This window comes from Corythoichthys intestinalis, chromosome 2 (genome assembly GCF_030265065.1).
Source record: "Corythoichthys intestinalis isolate RoL2023-P3 chromosome 2, ASM3026506v1, whole genome shotgun sequence".
Taxonomy (NCBI): domain Eukaryota; kingdom Metazoa; phylum Chordata; class Actinopteri; order Syngnathiformes; family Syngnathidae; genus Corythoichthys; species Corythoichthys intestinalis.
Genome location: NC_080396.1, coordinates 33330154 through 33352802, shown reverse-complemented (window position 1 = coordinate 33352802; position 22649 = coordinate 33330154). Strand labels below are relative to the sequence as shown.

Here is a 22649-nt window from a genome sequence, read left to right as displayed (position 1 = left end):
TCGGAGTCGTCGTGCGGACCAGGAACAGAGTCGGAGTCGGAGTCGTCGTGCGGACCAGGAACAGAGTCGGAGTCGGAGTCGTCGTGCGGACCAGGAACAGAGTCGGAGTCGGAGTCGTCGTGCGGACCAGGAACAGAGTCGGAGTCGGAGTCGTCGTGCGGACCAGGAACAGAGTCGGAGTCGGAGTCGTCGTGCGGACCAGGAACAGAGTCGGAGTCGTCGTGCGGACCAGGAACAGAGTCGGAGTCGGAGTCGTCGTGCGGACCAGGAACAGAGTCGGAGTCGGAGTCGTCGTGCGGACCAGGAACAGAGTCGGAGTCGTCGTGCGGACCAGGAACAGAGTCGGAGTCGTCGTGCGGACCAGGAACAGAGTCGGAGTCGGAGTCGTCGTGCGGACCAGGAACAGAGTCGGAGTCGGAGTCGTCGTGCGGACCAGGAACAGAGTCGGAGTCGGAGTCGTCGTGCGGACCAGGAACAGAGTCGGAGTCGGAGTCGTCGTGCGGACCAGGAACAGAGTCGGAGTCGGAGTCGTCGTGCGGACCAGGAACAGAGTCGGAGTCGGAGTCGTCGTGCGGACCAGGAACAGAGTCGGAGTCGGAGTCGTCGTGCGGACCAGGAACAGAGTCGGAGTCGGAGTCGTCGTGCGGACCAGGAACAGAGTCGGAGTCGGAGTCGTCGTGCGGACCAGGAACAGAGTCGGAGTCGGAGTCGTCGTGCGGACCAGGAACAGAGTCGGAGTCGGAGTCGTCGTGCGGACCAGGAACAGAGTCGGAGTCGGAGTCGTCGTGCGGACCAGGAACAGAGTCGGAGTCGTCGTGCGGACCAGGAACAGAGTCGGAGTCGTCGTGCGGACCAGGAACAGAGTCGGAGTCGTCGTGCGGACCAGGAACAGAGTCGGAGTCGTCGTGCGGACCAGGAACAGAGTCGGAGTCGTCGTGCGGACCAGGAACAGAGTCGGAGTCGTCGTGCGGACCAGGAACAGAGTCGGAGTCGTCGTGCGGACCAGGAACAGAGTCGGAGTCGTCGTGCGGACCAGGAACAGAGTCGGAGTCGTCTGCTGGCGGGACAGCAGCGGTGTCGTCTGCTGGCGGGACAGCAGCGGTGTCGTCTGCTGGCGGGACAGCAGCGGTGTCGTCTGCTGGCGGGACAGCAGCGGTGTCGTCTGCTGGCGGGACAGCAGCGGTGTCGTCTGCTGGCGGGACAGCAGCGGTGTCGTCTGCTGGCGGGACAGCAGCGGTGTCGTCTGCTGGCGGGACAGCAGCGGTGTCGTCTGCTGGCGGGACAGCAGCGGTGTCGTCTGCTGGCGGGACAGCAGCGGTGTCGTCTGCTGGCGGGACAGCAGCGGTGTCGTCTGCTGGCGGGACAGCAGCGGTGTCGTCTGCTGGCGGGACAGCAGCGGTGTCGTCTGCTGGCGGGACAGCAGCGGTGTCGTCTGCTGGCGGGACAGCAGCGGAGTCGTCTGCTGGCGGGACAGCAGCGGAGTCGTCTGCTGGCGGGACAGCAGCGGAGTCGTCTGCTGGCGGGACAGCAGCGGAGTCGTCTGCTGGCGGGACAGCAGCGGAGTCGTCTGCTGGCGGGACAGCAGCGGAGTCGTCTGCTGGCGGGACAGCAGCGGAGTCGTCTGCTGGCGGGACAGCAGCGGAGTCGCAGGAGACTGCTGGCGGAGCAGCAGCGGAGTCGCAGGAGACTGCTGGCGGAGCAGCAGCGGAGTCGCAGGAGACTGCTGGCGGAGCAGCAGCGGAGTCGCAGGAGACTGCTGGCGGAACAGCAGCGGCGTCGCAGGAGGCTGCTGGCGGAACAGCAGCGGCGTCGCAGGAGGCTGCTGGCGGAACAGCAGCGGCGTCGCAGGAGGCTGCTGGCGGAACAGCAGCGGCGTCGCAGGAGGCTGCTGGCGGAACAGCAGCGGCGTCGCAGGAGGCTGCTGGCGGAACAGCAGCGGCGTCGCAGGAGTCTGCTGGCGGAACAGCAGCGGAGTCGCAGGAGTCTGCTGGCGGAACAGCAGCGGAGTCGCAGGAGTCTGCTGGCGGAACAGCAGCGGAGTCGCAGGAGTCTGCTGGCGGAACAGCAGCGGAGTCGCAGGAGTCTGCTGGCGGAACAGCAGCGGAGTCGTCGGGCACTGGAACGAAGGTCAGACGGCGAGGCGCCGGGACAGGGACTAGGCGACGAGGCGCCGGGACGGGCACCTCGGGCAGCTTGGACTTTGGCGCTGGCACTGGACTGCGTGGAATCAGCGCAGGCACTGGAACGGAGGCCAGACGGCGAGGTGCCGGGACAAGGACTAGGCGACGAGGCGCCGGGACAGGCACCTCGGGCAGCTTGGGCGCCGGGACGGGCACTGGACTGCGGGGAGCCGGCGCGGGAGGAACTGGACTGCGGGGAGCCGGCGCGGGAGGAACTTGACTGCGTGGAGCCGGCGCGGGAGGAACTTGACTGCGTGGAGCCGGCGCGGGAGGAACTTGACTGCGTGGAGCCGGCGCGGGAGGAACTTGACTGCGTGGAGCCGGCGCGGGAGGAACTTGACTGCGTGGAGCCGGCGCGGGAGGAACTTGACTGCGTGGAGCCGGCGCGGGAGGAACTTGACTGCGTGGAGCCGGCGCGGGAGGAACTTGACTGCGGGGAGCCGGCGCGGGAGGAACTTGACTGCGGGGAGCCGGCGCGGGAGGAACTTGACTGCGGGGAGCCGGCGTTGGCGGAACTTGACTGCGGGGAGCCGGCGTTGGCGGAACTTGACTGCGGGGAGCCGGCGTTGGCGGAACTTGACTGCGGGGAGCCGGCGTTGGCGGAACTTGACTGCGGGGAGCCGGCGTTGGCGGAACTTGACTGCGGGGAGCCGGCGTTGGCGGAACTTGACTGCGGGGAGCCGGCGTTGGCGGAACTTGACTGCGGGGAGCCGGCGTTGGCGGAACTTGACTGCGGGGAGCCGGCGCGGGAGCTTCGGGAACCCACGACGTCAGCACCGCCGCCCGCCGTCGGCGTTGACGGCCAAGCCGAGGCTTTTGCTGAGGGCCTTCAGGTGGCAGGGGCGGCAGAATAGCCCCATTAGGCCGCAGTGAGCCTGGGCGTCCCCGCAGACCACCCCGGGGGGGTCCCCGATAGATGGCCCACCGGGATCCCAGGTAGGAGTCTTTGGCCAAGATTTCAGAACGGGATATAAAGTGCGACGGGTGGAAAGAAAAATTACCAGGGGAAACGGAGGGCGTGAAATCAAAATCCAGGTCGGAGTCGGAATCAGAATGGAAATCATATGAATCGTGATCTTCAAAATCAGAAAAATCTGAATCTAAAAAAACGTGGCGAGGCAGAATATAATCAGGGGAACATGCGGATGGTCGTCGGCGTGTACGCCGGTGCTGGATTTTTCCCGCTGGGTCCACTAGTGGCTGCGTCATTCTGTCAGGAATGAACGGGCAGGCAGGCAGGTTGTTATGGACCCAAATGCAGGGAAAACGAAAAAGGCAGCGAGGCAGGTGGCAGAGAACTCAAAAGGGCTTTAATGATAACTAACAAAAGGCACAAAGTACAAAACAAAGGCTGTGGTGATCAAAAAACTATCAACAAATAACTTAGGTCACTAACAAAGGCTGAATATCAAAAACTTACTGAGACGAACACGAGGGCTAGGACTGGACTTCAACTTTGACGCAGGCACAGACATTGACATAGACATAGACAATGACGCAGCAAGGAGTGAACAGAAAATGGGAGCATATATACACAAGCAGACAAGGGATAACGAGACAAGGAACAGCTGGGTAACACAGGTGGATGCAGATTGCCGAATACACTGGGAAAACACACACAGGTGAGAGTAATGGGTAATCACAGGACAAGTCACACAAGGAGAAACCAAACACAAAACCTAACAAGCAGGAGGTCTCAGCTGTCCAAACATAACTCTGTGGAACATTTTTACCTTCAGTAAGGTACTACCGTCCACATAATTCTCATATGTATTATTGTCGCATTAAATCTGACTGATATGCAGCTACGTGTACTTGCAATTTCTGAGAATAAAGTACATTGTACATTTTGACTCATATATTTTTGCCCTGTAGTCAGTTCAGCATAAAGCTCATTGACTTTGCAACTGAAATTATAGTTTCTTATTTGCGCTCTCCATAGAGACATCTGAGGATAGGACTGCTGAAAAATCATCTGTACCAAACTCCCCACTCTCAAGGAACTGCACACTGCAAGAACTTAGACAAGCCCAGCCCGACCGCCGACAAACACATGCGCACACACCCCCACGCAGATCCTGGCCACTACCTTTGGCAGCTTTATCCATGAGGTAGACAGTATCAATCACACTAAAACTAGCAGGCAATCCAACAGTTTTTTTCCATCCTGCTATCAACTTTTAAAGAGGACAGACAATTTAACATTGCCAAATTTTGTTGTGCTGCGCTAAGCAGTTGCATTTGATGCACAGAATCAGGTTTTAATGTAGCAGTTGTGTTTTGCATGCTGTTCCCGAGTTCCTGTGTGAGAGTGACAGTAGCCGAGACGGGTCGAGCATCTCGGGGCATCCATTTCGTGAGTCTCGTGATCCTGGAAATAGCGACAATTTGACGGTCCAAAAAGTCACGAAAGTGAGAGCGATAGCACGCCTGTGTAGCGTGGGGTACCAAGCGCTTCCCTTTCGTGGTTTAATTTTCCCCCATGCAATTTTTTTATATATAATATATAAAAAAAAGTGAACTGGAATATATAATATATTCTAGTTCACTCGGCTTTGATTCGGGACGGTGCGACCCCGCCGCTGGCCGAGCAGCGACTTAATTTATGTTACATTATGTCAGGGGTCGCGTTAACTGAATATTTTCCATCGTTGACCGGTTTTTTAAAACGGTGACGGAAAAAACTGAAGTCCATCTGTCATTTTGACAGGTTGCAATTCACACCCCAGACCACAGGGTGGCGAGTGAGCATATTAATTAGCTATTGTCTCTCTTAATGCATGACGTCGTTGGCCTTACTCGGAAAAATGTCAAGGCAACTGAGTGTCCGAACTAAGTCGTCTGTCTGAGGCAGAAGTCCAAAACCTCATGACAATAGCCTCTGAAGGAATCCCACTTGAGACATTTGATTATGGACAAGCGGGCACGCAATTCAAGTCCATGCGCACCAGGAGGAAGACTGTGTTCAGGCCACAGCAGGTGAACTGTTAATTTCATTGCTCCATATGTAGCCTACCTACTGGGGCCACAGTCAGCTGTTTTTGTCACTGCGGAGAAAAAGTTACATATTCATATGCTTGATGGCACGGTGTGGATTCTGTTAAGCTTGTTCGGACAGAATATTGTAGCGTCACCGGGGTCTGGCGGCGCCACCGTGATTGACACATCAACGCGAGGTTCTTATTGGTGCACCCGGTGTGCCAGTGCGTCATTCAATTGGTGGACTAGATTGCCGCCTGTGTATATAGTTGCCTCTTTTTCTTTGGGGGTGGAGTTGTTGTTTTGTTGGTGTTGCTGGCGGTAAGCAGAGTAAAAAGAGGGGAAAAAATACCACCACTTCCGTGTCTAATTTTTCGCCGCCAAGCAAGCATTACAATATTAACTAGGCCTGCAAGCAGGACTGAACGGGCCCTCGCAATCTAGCGCAACTCGGACGTCACGCAACTCGGACTGTGTGCAGGTCAGGGTGGTGGGAGATCCTCCTCTCTAATCATCTCATTAGAACCTAACATGCTCGAAAGTCGCCTATTTACATTCCCACACCCAAGAGATAAAAACCCCTATTGGAGAGAGTACTACAAAAAAGGAGCCACTACTGAGCTGTGCAGCCAAGCCCTTATTCAAAACCAAAATTAATCTTCTAACTGGGCCAATTCGACCAAGTGTGCCAACTATTGTGGCTTTATAAGCTCCCTGAGTCTCTGAAAAAAAATATTTCCTTTAAATGGCGAACAAAGGGTCGTCACGGCAACAGACAGAGACACGTGGACATGGGCCGTAAAAAAGTATTTTAATAGGTCTTGAAACTACAATGACCAACATGAAAAGAACTGGACATGTTTTGGAAAAACGAGTGACTTTCTATCGCCACTAGTTGGCGCTGTAGGGTTGATGCAAATGACCCCTACAAGGCCCTTCAGGGTATGACTCTCAACAAGCACGGGAAGTTTGGCGCAGATATCTTGTATATCTGCCGAGTTATGACTGTTCAAAGTTTTTGGAGAGAAAAATTGTTGACAGTCATTTTCACTTTCCTGTTTGGACCCCTCCGCTTCAACGAAACTTCAATATTTTTCATCAGGCACCTGAAGACAGGTCTTAAGGTTTCCCTTATGCAGGTTTGAGGTAGATTGATTTTTTCCCTTTAGAGGAGGAGTGTGTCCCGTAAAAAAGGGCATTTCCTGTTCCCACTAGGAGGCGCCAGGCACAAATGGTAAATTTTCAATCCAGTCCTGCTCAGGCTGGTATACCTCACACACATGCCAGATTTAAAATAGATTGAACGTTGTATGAGGGAGTTATCAGTCATTTTCCGAATTCGGTGTTTTGACGAAAAAATGGAAGAATTTGGCGCCCCGCCCAGGTCAGGCCCGTGAATGAAAACACACCATTTTTATAACTTAAGATTTCATATGCCTCATGAACAGTCTCACCAATTTTGAGAATGATCAAACTAATTCCCTAGGTGCCAAGGTGTAAAATGTGCACACTGTAAACCGATAAAAAGTTCACATTCAATCCAAAATACCCGATTTCCTGTAGGATTTGGAATGTGTGTGCAAGAGACTTTTTGGAGCAGTTTTGCACAAAGTTTTGACTCTCCAAATTTCATCACTCTATGTTAGAAAAACCTAAATGGAGAGGCCTTTTTGAAAATTTCAAGGGGGCGCCACTGAGCCATTTTGTTAAATTGTTTCGTAACGTTGCAAGATTATCGAACGTTATCCAAAGCCGCATGTATGTGCAAATTTTGGTGAGTTTTTATGCATATTCAAGCCTCCAAATGTAAACTCTTACTGTGAACCCATGAAAATTTCACATTCGATCCAAAATACCCGATTTCCTGTTGGATTTGGAATATGGGTGCAAGAGACTTTTTGGAGCAGTTTTGCATAAGGTATCTACTCCCCAAATTTCCTTGCTCTATGTTGAAAAAACCCAATAGGAAAGGCCTTTTTTAAAACTTCTTTCTGTCGCCACTAGTTGGCACTGTAGAGTTGATGCAAATGACCCCTACAAGAACCTTCAGGGTATGACTCTCAACAAACACGGAAAGTTTGGCGCAGATATGTTGCATATCTGCCGAGTTATGACTGTTCAAAATTTTTGGCGAGACAAATTGTTGACGGTCATTTTCACTTCCAGTTTGGACCTCTCCGCTTCAACGAAACCTCAATATTTTTCATCAGGGACCTGAACACATGTCTTGAGGCTCCCCTGAAACAGGTTTGAGGTCAATAGATTTTTTTCCCTTGGAGGAGGAGCCTGTCTCGTAAAGAAGGCCATTTCCTGTTCCCACTAGGGGGCGCCAGGCCTAATGGGTAATATTTCAATGCAGTCGTGTTCAGGCTGGGATATCTCATATACATGCTAGAAATGAAAAAGATTGAACGTTGTATCACGGAGTTTTTAATCATTTTCTGAATTTGGTATTTTGCCCAAAAATGGCCGACTTTGGGACCACGCCCAGGTCAGACCCTTGAGTGAAAACTCACCATTTTGAAAACTTAAGATCTCATATGTCTCCTGAATAGTCTGACCAATTTTGAAGACGATCCAACTATTTTCTTCAGCGACAAGGTCTCAAATGTAAATCGATAAAATTTCGCATTTGATCCAAAATTTCCGGCTTCCTGTTGGGTTTGGAATATGGGTGCAAGAGACTTTTTGGAGCAGTTTTGCACAATGTATCGACTCGCCAAATTTCATCGTTCTACGTTGAAAAAACCAAATAGGAAAGGCCTTTTTGAAAATTTCAAGGGGGCGCCACTGAGCCATTTTGTTAAATTTTTTTGTAGATTATCAAAATTTACGCAAATTTGCATGTATGTGCAAATTTTGGTGAGTTTTCATGCATGTTCAGGCCTCCAAATGTAGACTCCAACTGTGAACCGATAAAAATTTCACATTTGATCCAAAATATCCGATTTCCTGTTGGATTTGGAATATGGGTGCAAGAGGCTTTTTTGAACAGTTAGGCATAAGGTATCTACTCCCCAAATTTCATTGCTCTACGTTGAAAACCTGAGAGAGGCCTTTTTGAAAATTTTAAGGGTCAAGGGGGCGCCACTGAGCCATTTTTTGACATTTTTTCAAAACGACACAAGATTATCAAATTTTACGCAAAGCCGCACGTGTGTGCAAATTTTGGTGACTTTTCGTGCATGTTCAGGCCTCCAAATTGGCCATTTTCATTTGCCCTGAAAAAAGAAGAAGAATAATAATAACTAGGCCTGCAAGCAGGACTGAACGGGCCCTCGCAATCTAGCGCAACTCGGACGTCACGCAACTCGGACTGTGTGCAGGTCAGGGTGGTGGCAGATCCTCCTCTCTAATCATCTCATTAGAACCTAAGATGCTCGAAAGTAGCAAAAACCCCTATTGGAGAGAGTACTACAAAAAAGGAGCCACTACTGAGCTGTGTAGCCAAGCCCTTATTCAAAACCCAAAACTAATCTTCTAAGTGGGCCAATTCGACCAAGTGTGCCAAATATTGTGGCTCTATAAGCTGCCTGAGTCTCTGAAAAAAAATATTTCCTTTAAATGGCGAACAAAGGGTCGTCACGGCAACAGACAGAGACACGTGGACATGGGCCGTAAATAAGTATTTTAATAGGTCTTGAAACTACAATGACCAACCTGAAAAGAACTGAACATGTATTGGAAAAACGAGTGACTTTCTATCGCCACTAGTTGGCGCTGTAGGTTTGATGCAAATGACCCCTACAAGGCCCTTCAGGGTATGACTCTCAACAAGCACGGGAAGTTTGGCGCAGATATGTTGTATATCTGCCGAGTTATGACTGTTCAAAGTTTTTGGAGAGAAAAATTGTTGACAGTCATTTTCACTTTCCTGTTTGGACCCCTCCGCTTCAACGAAACTTCAATATTTTTCATCAGGCACCTGAAGACAGGTCTTAAGGCTTCCCTTATGCAGCTTTGAGGTAGATTGATTTTTTCCCTTTAGAGGAGGAGTGTGTCCCGTAAAAAAAGGGCATTTCCTGTTCCCACTAGGAGGCGCCAAGCACAAATGGTAAATTTTCAATCCAGTCCTGCTCAGGCTGGTATACCTCACACACATGCCAGATTTAAAATAGATTGAACGTTGTATGAGGGAGTTATCAGTCATTTTCCAAATTCGGTGTTTTGGCGAAAAAATGGCCGACTTTGGCACCCCGCCCAGGTCAGGCCCGTGAATGAAAACACACCATTTTGATAACTTAAGATTTCATATGCCTCATGAACAGTCTCGCCAATTTTGAGAATGATCAAACTAATTCCCTAGGTGCCAAGGTGTAAAATGTGCACACTGTAAATCGATAAAAATTTCACATTCAATCCAAAATACCCGATTTCCTGTTGGGTTTGGAATATGCATGCAAGAGACTTTTTGGAGCAGTTTTGTACAAGGTATCGACTCTCCGAATTTCATCCCTCTACGTTGAAAAAACCTAAATGGAGAGGCCTTTTTGAAAATTTCAAGGGGGCGCCACTGAGCCATTTTGTTACATGTTTTCGTAACGTTGCAAGATTATTGAACGTTATGCAAAGCCACATGTATGTCCAAATTTTTGTGAGTTTTCGTGCATGTTCAAGCCTCCAAATGTAAACTCCTACTGTGAACCGATAAAAATTTCACATTCGATCCAAAATACCCGATTTCCTGTTGGATTTGGAATACGGGTGCAAGAGACTTTTTGGAGCAGTTTTGCACAAGGTATCGACTCCCCAAATTTCATCACTCTCTGTCAAAAAAACCTAATAGGAAACGCCTTTTTGAAAAATTCAAGGGGGCGCCACTGAGGCATTTTGCTACATTTTTTCGTAACATTGCAAGATTATCGAACGTTATCTAAAGCCGCATGTATGTGCAAATTTTTACGAGTTTTTGTGCATATTCAAGCCTCCAAATGTAAACTCCTACTGTGAACCCATGAAAATTTCACATTCGATCCAAAATACCCGATTTCCTGTTGGATTTGGAAAATGGGTGCAAGAGACTTTTTGGAGCAGTTTTGCATAAGGTATCTACTCCCCAAATTTCCTTGCTCTATGTTGAAAAAACCCAATAGGAAAGGCCTTTTTTAAAACTTCTTTCTGTCGCCACTAGTTGGCACTGTAGAGTTGATGCAAATGACCCCTACAAGAACCTTCAGGGTATGACTCTCAACAAACACGGGAAGTTTGGCGCAGATATGTTGTATATCTGCCGAGTTATGACTGTTCAAAGTTTTTTGCGTGACAAATTGTTGACGTTCATTTTCACTTTCCTGTTTGGACCCCTCCGCCTCAACAAAACCTCAATATTTTTCATCAGGCACCTGAACACAGGTCTTAAGGCTCCCCTGATGCAGGTTTGAGGTCAACAGATTTTTTTCCCTTGGAGGAGGAACCTGTCTCGTAAAAAAAGGCATTTCCTGTTCTCACTAGGGGGCGCTAGACCTAATGGGTAATATTTCAATGCACTCGTGTTAAGGGTGGGATACCACACATACATGCCAAATATGAAAAAGATTGAACGTTGTGTCAAGGAACTATAAGTCATTTACTGAATTTGTCATTTTGCCGAAAAAATGGTCGACTTTGGCACCACGCCCAGGTCAGACCCGTGAATGAAAACGCACCATTTTCAAAACTTAAGATTTCATATGTCTCCTGAACAGTCTCACCAATTTTGAAGATGATCCAACTAACTAACTCGGCGAAAAGGTCTCAAATGTGCACCCTGTAAATCGATAAAAATTTCATATTTGATCCAAAATAACCGATTTCCTGTTGGGTTTGGAATATGCGTGTAAATGCTTTTTTGGAGCGGTTTTGGACAAGGTATAGACCCCCCAAATTTCATTGCTCTACGCTGACAGACCCTAATGTTATAGGCCAATTTTAAAATTTCAAGGGGGCGCCACTGAGCCATTTTGTTATATTTTTTTGCAACGTTGAAAAATTATCGAAATTTACAATTTTCCGGACGTATGTGCAAATTTTGGTGACTTTTCGTGCATGTTCAGGCCTCCAAATTGGCCGTTTTCATTTGCCCTGAAAAAAAAAAAAAAAATAAAAAATAAAAAAAAAAATAATCCTTTGCAAAACAATAGGGCCTTCGCACGCTTAGTGCTCGGGCCCTAATAATAATAATCCTTTGCAAAACAATAGGGCCTTCGCACGTCTAGTGCTCGGGCCCTAATTAAAAATGAATGAAAACTAAATACTATTGAATGTCATTATTATCATTTAAAAAATTTAAGTGATGGGTAAAAATAGATTATGACCGGATTTTTATGACCCTGTTAGTCAAAATGACAGACAACGAAAAAGTCTAGCGCAACCTCTGCATTATGTGCAGCATCACAGCACCTCACTGTGATGCTCCACGCTCCCTCCCAGGAGGCAATTATATCCTGTTCTATTTGTCCAATCAATGAGTGCGTCTTTCGTCCACGTGATGCTACTCAGAAAGTTCGGGTGGCGCAATGTAAAATACTGAACCTTTTCAACATGTCATTTGCAAGTGCTGTTGCAAGGTAGCTCTCCAACCGGACCCTGGTGCTCTTGGTCTAATGTGAAAGCGCCATTTGTGACCTAAAATGAAGGGGAAACATTTTATTCATTTTTGCAACGGTGCTTTGAAAGTGTTATTGAACTATAATAATTTTACACAATGAACCTATACAAATATCACATATTTCTTATGAAATAAAGAAGAAACAAAAGAAGTAGCTTTGCAGTTTGCACTTGGTCAGAGCCAGTCATGACCGCAGCAATATGGCGTCCGTTTTGACGCATTAGAAATGGGCGGACACAGCCACTGTAGCGAACCCGGAAGTTCTTGCGCTCTTTGGTTTATGATCACACCCCCTCAGCCCGGCTGTTGTTACGAAAGGGAAGAAGCACTCACGGTCGGTTTCCTTCTTCGGATCGAATTCAAGTAAATACATATCCTAGGTAGCTCCCAATGTTTACCACACGAGCACAACTCGTGTCGGCTTTAGCCAGACTGCCCACGCGCGTCGATTCCAGTGTGGCAAGCGCACTTCACTGCAGAAATCAGCATCGGAACTTCACCTCTCAGACGTCTTGTGTAAAGGCGAGTTTTTATTCAAACCTGGCAAACCACACACACATGCTTTTGTTTGTTATTTTATGTTAAAAGGTGACGTTAGGAAACGTGCATGTGTCGTCACAGTCGTTACCTTACCTCTGGTCAAATCACGAGGTCAATGAAATCACTACATCTGATTTATTTTCATAATTCCTCTTAAAACTATTTAAGGTGGTTTGTCATAAGTTAGGAAATCAGTCGTCTGCTGTAGCCAGTTACAGTGTTACATCATAATATAGCAATATAAACATAACGATGATCACACATGTTGAGGAAAATCACAAATCACGTAATTATTAAACGATTATCTCGAGCATCACCTTGAAAAAAAATCCTAGATCAGCACCTCGTGGCTGGTTCAAGTTCAATCGCCAGATTGTCCTCGCTGACTGAAGTGTCAACTTGGCTTGCTGGGCAAAATGAACACCAGATATATATGGCCAGAGTTTTAAATGTCAGTGATGTGATGCGACATGTCACAAACGCTGCAGTGGATGGCCTCCTGCCGCTAGAGTATTAAAACTAGTGCAAACCATTAATGCAAATGCTTTGTTATCTAATCGTGTACAGGCAGACGTCAAAGAAAAAATCATTCATGAATAGTAATCTTGATTAAAACATTGCATTGTTGTCCCACATTAGAGATTTGTAAGTTTTTTGACATATGCCATTTTCATTGAAATAATATCTCCATGCCAAGCATTTTGATATTACAAACAACCAATAGTCATTACTAGTTTATAGGGTGTCAATCACAATTCTGTAGTGCTGTTGAGGATTGTGTTGCTCTTCACTTTATATTAATATGGAATCACATATTTCATAAAACATTTTTTTTGTCTCTATTTTCAGGTGCTGTATGATGGGCGTTGTCCCATCTGTGTGACAGAGATCCGGTTCCTTCAGTTTCTGCAGAGGAAGCAGCCCGACAAAGTGGACTTTGTCGATATTTCACGCCCCGGCTATGATGGAGCCAAATACAAAGGAGTCAGCTACGAAGCGGCCATGGACGAAATGCATGTGATTGATGAAAATGAAGAGGTAAAAAGCAGGAAAGCAATATTTTTGTTTAGGTATATTTTGTTAATTGTTTTTTGCTATTTTTGCCTCAGGTTCATCGGGGAGTTCCAGCGTTCGCAGTCATGTACGGCGCCGTGGGCTTGAGTTGGTTGGGCCGCTTTATGATGTGGCCATCGGTGCGACCGTTCATGGACAAGTCCTATGCTATCTTTGCTCGGAATCGCTTAAAGTGGACCGGCCGCGGTGAAGAGTGCGCCGATGGACGTTGTGAGAAGAAAACGCAGTGACAGGCACAAATAAGAAATGTCTTAATTTGCAAAAGTGCAATTTGGGGGGGATGTGTTACACCCAACTGTGTGCTCCTGTACTGTCAGTACAAGCTATGCCAAGGCCTTGAGCAGACCAATAGAACAAGTTTAAAGTAATAAGTTACCAGGAAATGAAGCTGGAAACCAATCCATTTTCAATTCCAACATCATGTCTTCACATTCTGAATTGGAGTCACTCACATTTTTTTTGTCTGAACAGAACATATTTATTCAGTCTGTGTTTCGCCACCTTTATTGAGTTAAAACACATCATAGAAAACCACCACATACACCACCAAAAAGGTCACATGAAATTACAATGACATTGTTGTAACTGCTTGTAAATTAAGTTGAATGTCTATATGTGGATCCCCTCCAGCAATGGAACACCAAATTTATCCAGCGTGGATAGACGAACAAACAGAATTTGTTTTAGATGAATTATAGTTTGGAGAACAATTAGCTCATTTGCTGTTCTTGATAGGAAGCATCTTCAAATGTATTTAAACTGGGAGAGCCCACTTCAAATAGATTGGACATCTGTTGTCACCAATGGCACCCAGCTTGTTGAATGTAACTGGATAAAGACTTATGAGCAGAGAAAGGATGTCCATTTGATGCTGTTTGTAGATCCTAATCTTTATTTTACAATATATAATTATTCTAGTGGTAATTGTGTGAGTGAGAAAACAGTTAATGGGTCATACAGTGGGATTTTCTTAGCTTTTTATGACGTGCAGTTGTCAGTGAATGCATGCCTGGTGTAAAAATAGCAACCTTGTCAACAACAATGACAGCGTATTTGTGTATTTGTGAAATGTGATATGAATAGTCTCTGCAGAATTGCAGGTGTTTGCAAAATGTACACCATGTCCACTTTAAATGTTGTTTGACGTAAGACGGACCTAACATTAGCCCTCTGAGTGCGTCTCCAGCAGTCATGAGCAGTAGCACCATGCACGTGACCTTAAGCTTGTTTGCTTTGACCGAACACTGGACAGGACCACCCCCAACGCCCCCTCTCCCATTCAGTTCATCCAATAAACTTCATGCTTGGCCAGAAAGGAGTTAAGTATCTAAAAACAAGTGGAACATTGCTTCGGGCATTCTTACAAGTGGATTTTCCTACCCCCACGGCCCCCCCAAAAAACATCTTGATGGCTGAAGTGGAAGCGTAAGGACAAGAAGCTTAATGTTTCAGGTAAATACTCAGCAGATGTCACTCAATGTCAAAGCAAACTTTATTGCCTGGCACGATACAGTATGTCCTGATTTGATTTGCAAGTGGCAACAATTAAATCTTACATATAAAACCATGCTGCTGCTCTTCTTATTATTCCCACTGAATTTTATAATTTAACCCTTGTCCCACTAACAAATACTAGCATGTGTAAAGAAAAGAGGGCAGCCAAGGGCATGCTACGGTGTTGGTAGAATTACTCTGAGGTTTCATAATACATAAATTGTATTGCTTCCGAGTGAGGATGTATGTGATAAGAGTTTGTTAATAATCATGTTAACTATTGATACATTTTGTTATTAAAGTAAACATTTTTATTTTTCTGTATTTTTTATTTTATTATCATTGTGTTTTCTTGTTTGTCTTTGTTTTTTTCAACGGATTATCTGTGTATTTAAAACTGCAATACTTGAGGGCGACATTAGAATGTCTCAATATGACAAATTTTTGACATTGAATTTTAGATGTTGATTGAAATGTAATAGACCATCTCCACCACTAGGTAGAGCAACTATACTACATTATGTCCTGACGTCCACTGTTTTAGCTGTCCTCTTTTTTCCCTAATAGCTTTTGGGTCTATAACTGTGGTTCTCATATTTTTATACCAATTATCACAGCTAAAATTAAAAAAATAGAATAGAATAAAATACACCTAATTACCAACAACAAATTGACTGCATAAAACGGACCTAAATAATACTCTTATATCTATCTACTGAAGAACTCGCTAAAGGTTGTCTAAACATTTCAAAATCTAGTGCAATGTTCGATAAATTGTTCTTGATACTCTATTGAAATTCTCCTCAGTTACCAAAATACACAATTTACTGAAATAGTCACTAAAGATTATATAAATATTCTTCAAAACTGACCCAAATACCTACAATTGAACTGATTAACTTCATTCATATACCTGTATATCTAAATACTCCACATTTATTGCAATATTTCTTAAAATGACGTAAATAGTCTTAAATCTACTGAAATACTTCCTGAAACTAGCTAAGGTACTATAATTATATTGACATTAGGGCTATGTGATTATAAGATGGAGATCGTAGATTGGAGAGAAATTTTTAAAAAGGTTGATCCCAGTATTATTCGACCAAACATGGTGGAGAGGCATATTGACTGTAATTTGGCAGATTGCTAAAAGTTTCACAAATGAAGTCCAATGATGACTTAACGCAGTAGCCTATATTACAAACCAGATGATTGTTCGATATGAAAGACAAACTTGTGGTCCTTTTTTTGACCAGATCGCCAAGCCCTTATTCAACTCATTTGAACTAGGGTTAGGGTTTGATAGTGATTATTGACATTATGTTGTCACATATTTTCTTTAGCCTTCACATTGTACTGGTTGCTTAAAGCAAGTATTCTTTTTTGGTCCTGTTTTCCTCAGAACCATTCTCAGGGGTTAGGGTTTGCTCCTGCTCGAACAAAGACAACTTTGACCAATATAAACTGATCCCATCAGGCCGACAATGGGACGTTACCATAGAATCAACCTCAGGCCTGTGGGCAGTAATTGGAGCTCATACTGTAAAATTAAATACTTCATCATTCTCCTAAGAAGGTGCCCAGCTTGTGATCCGCTGCACCGCCGCAGATATTCATCATCACTTGCTCCTCATCGCTCCAGATATGCACACAAAACTCAAAATGCTCCAACTTCTATCAGTAGCACACAACGGCGTTGTCGAAGTCAGCAGGTATCTGCACAGGGTGCTACATCTATTGCTAAAGACCCAGCAGTCCAATCTGGAGGCGATAAACAGGAAGACTCAGGCCTTGCAAACCCGGGATTGCAATTATTTCACATTAGTTCTTTGGCAACCAAATTTGGCGAGAGCTACAATTACATCGCCAATCACATTAACTCTACTTTCTCTTTGGGTTTCGCTAAAGTGGAAGTTCAAGAAAAAGGGCAAAACACAAATGGATCCAACCAAAGACAGATGAAGAAAAAAATGCAGCATAATCATATTATATCCTCCAAAGGAATGGAAATATCTCCACTCAAATTAAGTGCTGACCAGGCAACAGTGGAACCCTATTCTAATAAGAGTTGGGAGGAGGGCTACCGTCATTTTGCAAGACACATCAATAAGTACTTCGGTGCCAAGGTTGCCGATGATGCTGGCTGTCACAGTCAACCAAAATGTTCCACGCAATCTACCTCACACACCCATGTCGACGCAACACGACACAGTCAAGATCCCATTCACCCTGAAATGGGCCTGTTCCACAGTAGCGACAACACAACCAATTTTGGGGAGAACCATTTTCAAATGGCAAGTCACATTAATCACTATTTTAAGGCCGCCAGCAGTTTGGATGACACAAGCTGGAATCTAAAGAAAGAGGCCAAATTGCCAGCTGCTAATCGGCAAAGGGCAGTCTCCTTGATGGACTGCTTTCGTCACCCTACAAGAGCCATTCCTGACCTGTTAGGGGTTTATTTGAATGAGCCAAAACCTACACTGACATCACCAGAAGCAGTCATCAGTGAAAAGGTGGGTTTCTCGGGATTTGAAATGATAAAATTGTCCTTAAGATGACCTTGATTGCAAAACAAAACCAAAACAAACAAACAAAAAACATGTTTCTGTTGCATTTTATCAGCTTTTTAGGAGCCACAAGCAAGCCGAGGAAGTGTTTTTTGGCTTGATTGAGAACCTGAGACAAGCCTCATCGGCAGAAGTTCTGACTACCTATGTGGAGATGCTGAATGAACACCTTCGACATCACTCATCATGTAGAGCTTTGATGTGGCAGGTCTGTTTCAGGAGAACAGTCATTACATAACAAATCATTACATCAAAGCTGCCATTTGTCACCAACAGTGAACAGTTGTGTGTCATACCAAACATTGACACCCAGTGGCCAGTAGATGTAAGAGCAAAAACAAGGAACCATTCGAGCGTCATACCATACATTGACACCCACTGGTCAGTGGATGTAAGTGCAACAAGTCTCATTGTTATCCTTCCATGAATAAAAGAGGAATAGATTTAAAAAAAAAAAAAAAAAAAAAAAAAGGATAGTGTACATACCCTCAACAAGATGAGTGATGACTTCACAGGTCTGTAAATATAAGGAATAATTTAAATCAAGCACCAAATCAAATGTCGGCATATCCAATTAAATTACCCCAAATCATTTAATGAAATCTTTCCTTTTAATCATGAATGATCTATTTTTAAAAGTACAGTAAATATTTTTCTAGTGTCTCTAAAATTGCTGTCCATTGTTTTGTTAGGGCTAATGTTCCTTTAAGAAATCCACATATTATAGTTTTTAAAACCAAGTTATTTATTTATTTATTTATTCATTTTTAATCATTTAAAGTCGCTATGTGTAAATGAGTATATTCTGGAAACATTAGGGATTTAAATTAGACATACCTTCTTTTTCTGAAGATACTTTCTAGGAGAAATATTTACATACATGTCGACTCAATCATATTGACCAATTCACGAGACAAAAGATTGACTTACCGGGCTGACCAATTGTGTGATATTTTGTCGTTGCCACAGCAACATTCCAACATATCATATCGCCTTTTACCAACTCAAAGGGTGCTTTCCCCACTCATACTTTATACTTTATTTTTGCTAACGTTTTGTCAACCAATTTATCAAAGTAATAGATTCGAGCACAGGTGCATGTGATATTGGATATTAATGACATACTGAGGAAGAGTGAAAAATTTGGGATGCTCACATTTGATTGGCCTAAATAGTACTGCCGGCACTGAGAAAATATCTCCTAACATGTAGGACAGCAACGTCCTGGAAATACTCTGAAAATCTAAATTACGTGTTTTTTCATTTCATTAAAAGATATTCTTTCAACTGGGATAGAAATGACAAAAGTGTTGCATTTTTGTTTAATTCATTGCCTCTTTTTTTTTTTTTTTTTTTTTTTTTTTTTTTTGCAAAGCAATGAATGCATTTTTTCCCTTTTTTTCCACTAATAAGTACTTGAGCAACCGGTGGGAGTGTTCCGAATGACATGCCAGCGTCCACTTCCTTGACTGATTCACATCTTTATGACATCATCAACAAATTTGCAATACATTTGACAGTACTGAACTATGTTAAGTACATTTAAATTATCAATGGAATGATACGTGGATGGATCAATGGATGGAAACCAGTTAAAAGTCAAATGGTCATCTCATCATTTAAATGTTTCAGGAGAAGATGGCGTTGACATTGCTGAGACATCGGCGTGTACATCGAGACAACCAAGATCTCCAGAGGGCCACAAGAGAAGCGCTGGCACTCATTGGCTATGTAGATTCGGTCAAAGGTCGTGGGATTAAGGTGCTTTCCATTGATGGCGGAGGAACAAGGTAAGAGTCGCTCCTCCTGTTCATATGGAGTGGACGTTTTATGCTGTCAATGGCAGCCTTCTGCAATGACAATAAAGCGAACCCAATCCAATGAGTCAACCACCTGAGCAATCTCAATCCACGCTATTAATTATGAAGAATCTGTGACTGTCACTAAAGTGCAATAGCAAGTCACACCTGTTGTCTTTCCTCCTAGAATCCTTTGAACGCACATGATTGAGTGACAGCTCAAGGAGGAGGCAATAATTATACATAATTTAAGATAATCGGTTTTGACATTGGCATTTGGTCACACAAAGAACTTTGGCACAATGTTTGTAAGGCAACTGTAATTGTAGATACAAAGCAATAATTTTGCAGTGAGAGAGCCAGCTTACTATTGAGGCCCTGGGGGAAAAAAACGAAGGGAGCAGTGAAATTTTCCTTCAGTACAATCATATTAGTTATTAACATGATCCCTCGATGATTTCAAATGTTGAGTTTTATTCATAGATATTTAATATATACAGTATATTATTCCTTTTGAACTGTTTTTATACATGATTTTCAACCAGTTTCTGTTCAAATGGTCAAATATGGCAGTCCTACATGCCACTTTCTATTGTTTGTGCCCCAGAGGCGTGGTGCCTCTACAAGTGCTAAAACTACTGGAAGCACAGACGGGCAAAAAGGTTCATCAGCTCTTTGACTACATTTGTGGTGTCAGCACAGGTGACCAAACCTTGAAATGACTGTCTTTTCAGAATAAATACATTGAAATCCTCAGTGTCACAATTATTTCACTCCAGGAGCTGTTTTAGCCTTCATGCTCGGCCTGGCACATTTTTCCCTAGAGGAGTGTACTGAAATGTATCGGCGTTTTGGCTCTGAAGTATTCCGGCAAAACCGCTTGGTCGGCACTGTGAAAATGGGTTGGAGTCACTCTTACTATAACACAGAGACATGGGAGGCCATACTAAGGTCAGTAAAATTTGGGAGACTGGATATATTGTGGATAAATATGAAATCAAATGTCACATTTTTATTGCATTTAGAGAGAAGCTTGGTGATCGAGTGCTCATTAAAACAGTCAGAGATGAGTCGAGTCCCAAGGTAAGAGCACATCAACAAAAGAAAGAAAATACATCCCACTTTAATTGAGTTGATTTTATTTACCGTACAATTGTGCTCAGGTTTCAGCGGTCAGCGCTGTGGTCAATTGGGGCAACAGTCCAAAGGCCTTCGTGTTCTGCAATTACAACCACAAACCTGGATCCCTGAGCCGCTACGCAGGAGGCTCCGGCTACTCAATGTGGCAGGCAGTGCGAGCGTCATCGGCTGCTCCGGGATACTTCCAGGAATTCCCATTACAAAGCGACATCCACCAGGTGCCAAGAATGACTTTAAAGTATTGGCCAAGGCACATACTGGGCATTACTCTACTGCACCACTGCTACATTGTTTGAGATGTACAGTAGTTAAATATTAGTTATGTTAATTATTAGAATGCTATTATTTTCAACAAAACTGTGTGAGGAATTGATGAGTTATTTTTCATTGCAGGATGGAGGGATTATCATGAACAACCCGTGTGCCTTAGCCGTGCATGAGAGCAGACTCTTGTGGCCCAACCACGCATTCCAGTGTGTGCTGTCACTCGGCACCGGTCGCTATGACAATGCTAAGAGAGGCCCTGTCACATCCACCAGCTTGAGAGCCAAAATAAGCAACCTGATCAGCAGTGCCACCGACACTGAGGGAGTCCACACACTATTGGATGACCTGCTCCCCCCTGATGTCTATTTCCGCTTTAACCCAATGCTGAGCGCTGAGGTGTCCCTCGACGAGAGCCGCCCAGAGGCTATGGACCAATTGGAGATGGACACACAGGTTTACCTGGAGAGAAACCGCCTCAAACTGGTTCGACTGTGTTTGGTGCTCGGGGCGGAGCGTTCGGCTGTTAGCAAAACCAAAGACTGGATCAGTGAAAGGGCCTGGGAGATAAAGCACAGATGGGTCTAGACTATCTAACAGGGGTGCCCACACGTTCTTTTTTATGTACAGTTGTGGTCAAAAGTTTACATACACTTGTGAAGAACATAATGTCATGGCTCTCTTGAGTTTCCAGTTATTTCTACAACTCTGATTTTTCTCCGATAGAGTGATTGGAACAGATACTTCTTTGTCACAAAAAAACATTCATGAAGTTTGGTTCTTTTATGACTTTATTATGGGTTAACAGAAAAAGTGATCAAATCTGCTGGGTCAAAAATATACATACATGGATCTGAAAAAGCGAATCATTGACTTGAACAAGTCAGGAAAGTCACTTAGAGCCATTTCAAAGCAGCTGCAGGTCCCAAGAGTAACAGTGCAAACAATTGTTTGTAAGTATAAAGTGCATGGCACTGTTTTGTCACTGCCACGATCAGGAAGAAAACACAAGCAATCACCTGCTGCTGAGAGAAAATTGGTCAGGAGGGTGAAGATTCAACCGAGAATCGCCAAAAAGCAGATCTGCCAAGAATTAGAAGCTGCTGGAACACAGGTGTCAGTGTCCAGTCAAGCGTGTTTTGCATCTCCATGGACTGAGAGGCTGCCGTGCAAGAAGGAAGCCCTTGCTCCAAAAGCGGCACCTTAAGGCTCGACTGAAGTTTGCTGCTGATCACATGGACAAAGATAAGACCTTCTGGAGGAAAGTTCTGTGGTCAGACGAAACAAAAATCGAGCTGTTTGGCCACAATGCCCAGCAATATGTTTGGAGGAGAAAAGGTGAGGCCTTTAACCCCAAGTACACCATGCCTACCGTCAAGCACGGTGGTGGTAGTATTATGCTGTGGGGCTGTTTGCTGCCAATGGAACTGGTGCTTTACAGAGAGTAAATGGGATAATGAAGAAGGAGGATTACCTTCAAATTCTTCAAGATAACCTAACGTCATCAGCCCGAAGATTGGGTCTTGGGCGCAGTTGGGTGTTCCAACAGGACAATGACCCCAAACACACATCAAAAGTGGTAATGAAATGTCTAAATCAGGCTAGAATTAAGGTTTTCGAATGGCCTTCCCAAAGTCCTGACTTAAACCCCATTGAGAACTTGTGGACAATGCTGAAGAAACAAGTCCATGTCAGAAAACCATCAAATTTAACTGAACTGCACCAATTCTGTCAAGAGGAGTGGTCAAAGATTCAACCGGAAGCTTGCCAGAAGCTTGTGGATGGCTACCAAAAGCGCCCAATTGAAGTGAAAATGGCCAAGGGACATGTAACCAAATATTAGCGCTGCTGTATTATATTTTTGACCCAGCAGATTTGATCACTTTTTTCTGTTCACCCATAATAAAGTCATAAAAGAACCAAACTTCATGAATGTTTTTTGTGACAAAAAAGCATCTGTTCCAATCACTATCAGAGAAAAATAAGAGTTGTAGAAATAACTGGAAACTCAAGAGAGCCA

At 44.7% G+C, this 22649-nt stretch overlaps 1 protein-coding gene across 3 annotated transcripts; it reads left to right on the top strand.

The window, feature by feature from the left end:
• The first annotated feature begins 2882 nt into the window (after positions 1 to 2882).
• Positions 2883 to 22600, top strand: LOC130912271 (calcium-independent phospholipase A2-gamma-like). Of its 3 annotated transcripts, XM_057830233.1 has the most exons (10): positions 2883 to 3802; positions 13135 to 13323; positions 13395 to 14811; positions 17482 to 17634; positions 19059 to 19216; positions 19833 to 19927; positions 20005 to 20176; positions 20251 to 20308; positions 20389 to 20583; positions 20759 to 22600. In XM_057830233.1, exons 3-10 carry the CDS (start codon positions 14803 to 14805, stop codon positions 21215 to 21217), a joined length of 1299 nt encoding a protein of 432 aa, XP_057686216.1. In that variant the 5' UTR covers positions 2883 to 3802; positions 13135 to 13323; positions 13395 to 14802; the 3' UTR covers positions 21218 to 22600. The 3 variants fall into 3 exon arrangements, with proteins under 3 accessions (XP_057686216.1, XP_057686218.1, XP_057686217.1); XM_057830235.1 differs by lacking the exons at positions 2883 to 3802; positions 13135 to 13323; positions 13395 to 14811 and adding an exon at positions 17703 to 17817 and having other exon boundaries at positions 17528 to 17634; XM_057830234.1 differs by lacking the exons at positions 2883 to 3802; positions 13135 to 13323; positions 13395 to 14811 and adding an exon at positions 17703 to 17817 and having other exon boundaries at positions 17528 to 17634; positions 18840 to 19216.
• Positions 22601 to 22649: the final 49 nt, after the last annotated feature.